The 3991-nt window shown below is 35.9% G+C and overlaps 1 protein-coding gene across 1 annotated transcript in view; it reads left to right on the top strand.

Moving 5' to 3' along the window:
- Positions 1–390, top strand: part of LOC107836685 (olfactory receptor 2AT4-like) — a 1050-nt gene extending 660 nt beyond the window's left edge. The window contains exon 2 of the mRNA XM_016673356.1: positions 8–390. Within this exon, the coding sequence (XP_016528842.1) occupies positions 8–374 (367 nt within the window). The 3' untranslated portion in view covers positions 375–390. The remainder of the gene's footprint in view (positions 1–7) is intronic.
- Positions 391–3991: the final 3601 nt, after the last annotated feature.

Genomic DNA, 3991 nt, shown 5'->3' with positions numbered 1-3991 from the left:
TGGGTGCAATGATTACACTGTTAGGACCTCTGGCCTTTATACTTTTCTCATACTCTTCAATATTTATAGAAATAAGTAAAGTAACAAATTTGGGAAACTGTGGAAAGTCTCTGTCAACATGTAGTACTCAACTGATAATAATCTCACTTTATTATGTACCTCGATGTTTTGTGTATTTTGCTAGTCAAGTTGGAATTAAATTTAGTGCTGATCTCCGAATAGTAATCATAATGCTTTACAGCCTTGTCCCTCCAATGATAAACCCACTCATATACTGCCTACGAGCTAAAGACATCAGAGAGTGTTTGATGAAACAATTCTACAAAGAAAAGTCCAGGTTTCATCAATTCACAATGAACAGACCAGCACATTAATTATAAGTGGTATCTTTATCTTCATATTTAACCGTGTCATGTCAATTATCCATGAATTTTTTAAAAAGTAAAATGAGATCATCAAACAGTGGCTTGTTTCATAGTTTCTTTTCAGCATGCTGATTTGATAGACTGCATTACTCACATACTTGTTGGTTGTAAGAAAAATAAAATATTTTCAGAATTTTTGTTTTATTCATGTGTCTAAGTTAATCAAAATACTGTAGCACCGTTAAAAATCCAGAAATCTGACAGACAGCATTATGAAAACAAAGAAAAACACCAGATAAACAAAATATACAGCTGTGGGAATATTTAAACCAAAGTTAAATATTCTGGCTATAGTCTGCAGAACAGCTCTTCTGGATTTGATTCCCAACCTTGAGATTTTTGCTGTATATCATCCTCTCCGTCTCTCTTTGTCTGATTGCTGGGAAAGGCCAGAAGTGCCAAAGTAAAACTTTGGAAAAAAAAAACAAACAAAAAAAAAACTTTTAATCTCACATTTAACAAATATTTTTGTACATATGCCAGATTAGACAAATAAGAACATTTTCAACCATGTTTAAATGGTTTTATAGGACTTGGACAACAAGTTACATGAACTTGTCTTTTGTCCCTGGGCTAAGTTATATGTTGATTAGGTAAAAGGGACTAAATATGAACCTTTCAGACTAAATCATTCCACTTCCTGTTGCCATGAGCCTCGGAGGCATGCTTTTCTAAGAGTTTTAACAGTTCTTTTTTTGTTTTTTTCTATGGCGGGTAGTCAAATTGTGAGGCCTGATTACAAGATGCACAAAAAGTCAGGATTTTGATAACTTTACATCCCCCATGACTTATGAGCAAACCCCAATTTTTGTACCTTAAAACCTCTAGGAGGAATTTGATCTTGCATAGGTTATAAGCTGTCAAAATTGCAAGATCAATTCAAGATGACTGCCTTCCTGTTTATTGTTGGGCATGGATCCAAGAAAGATTGGTGTAAGTCTTGAGAGGTTCAACGGGTGTTTTGAAAGCCCTCATGTTGTTGAGCTTTTATCTGCTGCAACTTTTGCAAAGTTCTCAATATATGAAAATTACATGTACCACTGACTTGTCTGCAAAGTTCGGTATGGATGTATTTTTGGTGCAAAAGTATTTTTAACGAAACTGTGAAGTTAAAGTCAGAGAGAAAACTCCTCTAGCTTATGTGATGTAATATATATTTTTTTGGTCTTGCACAAATAAAAGACAGCAGTTACACCTCTTCAAATTCTTAAGTACAAGTACTGTCGTACCAACAGACTGGTGTGCTGCTTCTTGGGTTCTGCTTCCCCTCTTCCTCTGTAAGGTGTGATCAGCAGGTGCAGTTTCCAGGTGGTGTGAATTACCCTCATAAAAAAGCAGGATCTAGGGGAGTGGATTCCCAGAGACAGACGCCAGATGGTTAACTAATGCTTCTGGTAAATACACCAGAGTCTGTGCTCCATTATACACAAACGATTTGTTACATAACTTGCCTTCGATCTTCTCCTTCCACGTTGATCCTTTGCGTTTCGGTTCAACGCTGATCCTTCAGCCCTGTGGATTTCCTCTCCGGGCGTCTTGCTCTCATCCTCCTCGCTGCTCCTGTTCAGATCACCCACCTGTGTGGCCCATTTCCAGTACTCGCTTGCCTGTCCACCCTCCATCCATATCCACCTGGTAAGGAGCGTAAGACTACTAATCACAATTGATCGTCTGAAACACCAAGCAGTCAACCACCAGATCTGTTGGTGCTTGTACCTCCCCTTGATTGCTTTATATTTTTAACAAAGCTAGAATCTGTCTCGAAACTGTCTTCCAGTGTGGATCCGGTCCTGGCTTAGTGTTCTCCCTCCTGCAGACAAATCATTCAAACATTTTCCCTGTTCAATAAACATTTACCTTGAAATCCCTGGTGTCCGTAATGGTTGCTCGCGCTAGAGTCATCCAGTCATCCAGCATCAAGTACAGAAATTGTATTCTTCCAGTCACACTTCAAAAAAATCTTTCACTTAGTGTTGCCCCAAAGGATCCAAAGCAAATCGTGCAAAAAAATCCACATACTTGTGTTGGAAAAAAAAATAACCTGGGAATATTTATATATATTTTTAGCACAAACAAGTCAGTGAATGCAACAAAACTGTTGATGTGAATAATAAATTTTGCCACAATGTTTTTTTTTTGTTTGTTTTTTTTTTGCACCCTTTAGTTTTGTACCATTTGTCATACTGGATAATAGCCTGCTCATTTACTTCCTGTGCAATTCCACTTGAATAAAATCTCACTTACAGCACAGTCTGCATTTTCTCCCTTTCACTTAGATTCCTTCTGGCAGATTTACTACTGGGCCAATCAGTGAACAGAAGACGTTGTGAACGATGACGTTGATTATTTTCTGTGTCGTTTTAGAATTGTAGTGTGAATGTAGTTTTAGCCATGAGGTGGAGGAAGTGAAGGAAGCCTTTCAGTCAGCGTTGGGTGTTCTTGCTTAGAGCTTTTGGCCATACTTCAGACATGCAAGGCAAATTAAAAGGCCAAAACATTTCACCAATTCCTAAAGATGAATAAATTAAAACTATCTATGCTAAATATTGTTTCTGTTAAATTTTGTTTAACAGAATGAAGAGGCGTTTAGAAACGCATAAATAGGGTAAAGGACTATTACACTTAATTTTTCACGACATTTAAAATATTTATTCTGCTGTGCTGTAAACATTTTAATAACTTATAGTTATCAAACATGAACTAGATTGTTCTACTCTAATAGTAGAATTATTAAAACCCAGTTTGAGATTTCTCAAACCTTCAATGTGTGAAAGTTCCACCTCTGTACCAGGATAGCATTTCAAATAGCAAATAATTGAATTTGTAAGGATTCATTGGTCAGTCGTTGTCATTTCTAACAAAGAAAGCAATTTGCACTTGCCATTTGAGACCAATGTAATGTTTAGCAAGAAAAGAACTGTATATAAGTATCAACCTAACAAAAATGTGGTAATAATGTCAAAAATTTACTGTCAGCTAAAGCAGTGAAGGATTACTGAAACTCTTTTGAGAAAGCATTAGATCCACTATAATGATCATCAAAAAATTATAAAGATCTAACCTCTGGTCATGTGAGGGATGAAAACTATCACCCAAATGAGAACTAAAATGAAAACATCAGGAATCCCTAGAGAAAGCAAAGACGATGAACAACAACTGCCTGCATCAAAAGGTGTATTGAAGGAGGGTTTTAAGCAGACAACCACCTGGCGAGAAATCAGAAAAGGTTGGTGCAACTTTTTGTGAAAGGTACGAGCAAAATAAAAGAACTAATTAGTCACTTAGCTAAGATATCATTTATTTATTAGACTGAAAACTCATAACTTAGCAATCAGTTCCCTTGAATTTATATGTAAATGGATAGTAAAACATAACTGGTTTTGTCTTGAAAGAAATGTGGTAAAGAAGAATCAGGATATCACAATCGACATCAATAGTTTACAACAGAACAATAATTTTGATCAGTTACATGCAAACTAATTACTGCAAAGCATATTTTTTTTTATGTCAAATAAGGATTCAGTTTGATCTATTGTGTGCTTTTCAGTTTTTAAAGGTATTTTCTT

This window comes from Poecilia formosa, unplaced genomic scaffold, assembly GCF_000485575.1.
Source record: "Poecilia formosa unplaced genomic scaffold, Poecilia_formosa-5.1.2 Scaffold74, whole genome shotgun sequence".
Classification (NCBI taxonomy): domain Eukaryota; kingdom Metazoa; phylum Chordata; class Actinopteri; order Cyprinodontiformes; family Poeciliidae; genus Poecilia; species Poecilia formosa.
This window is presented reverse-complemented; position numbering and strand designations above follow the sequence as displayed.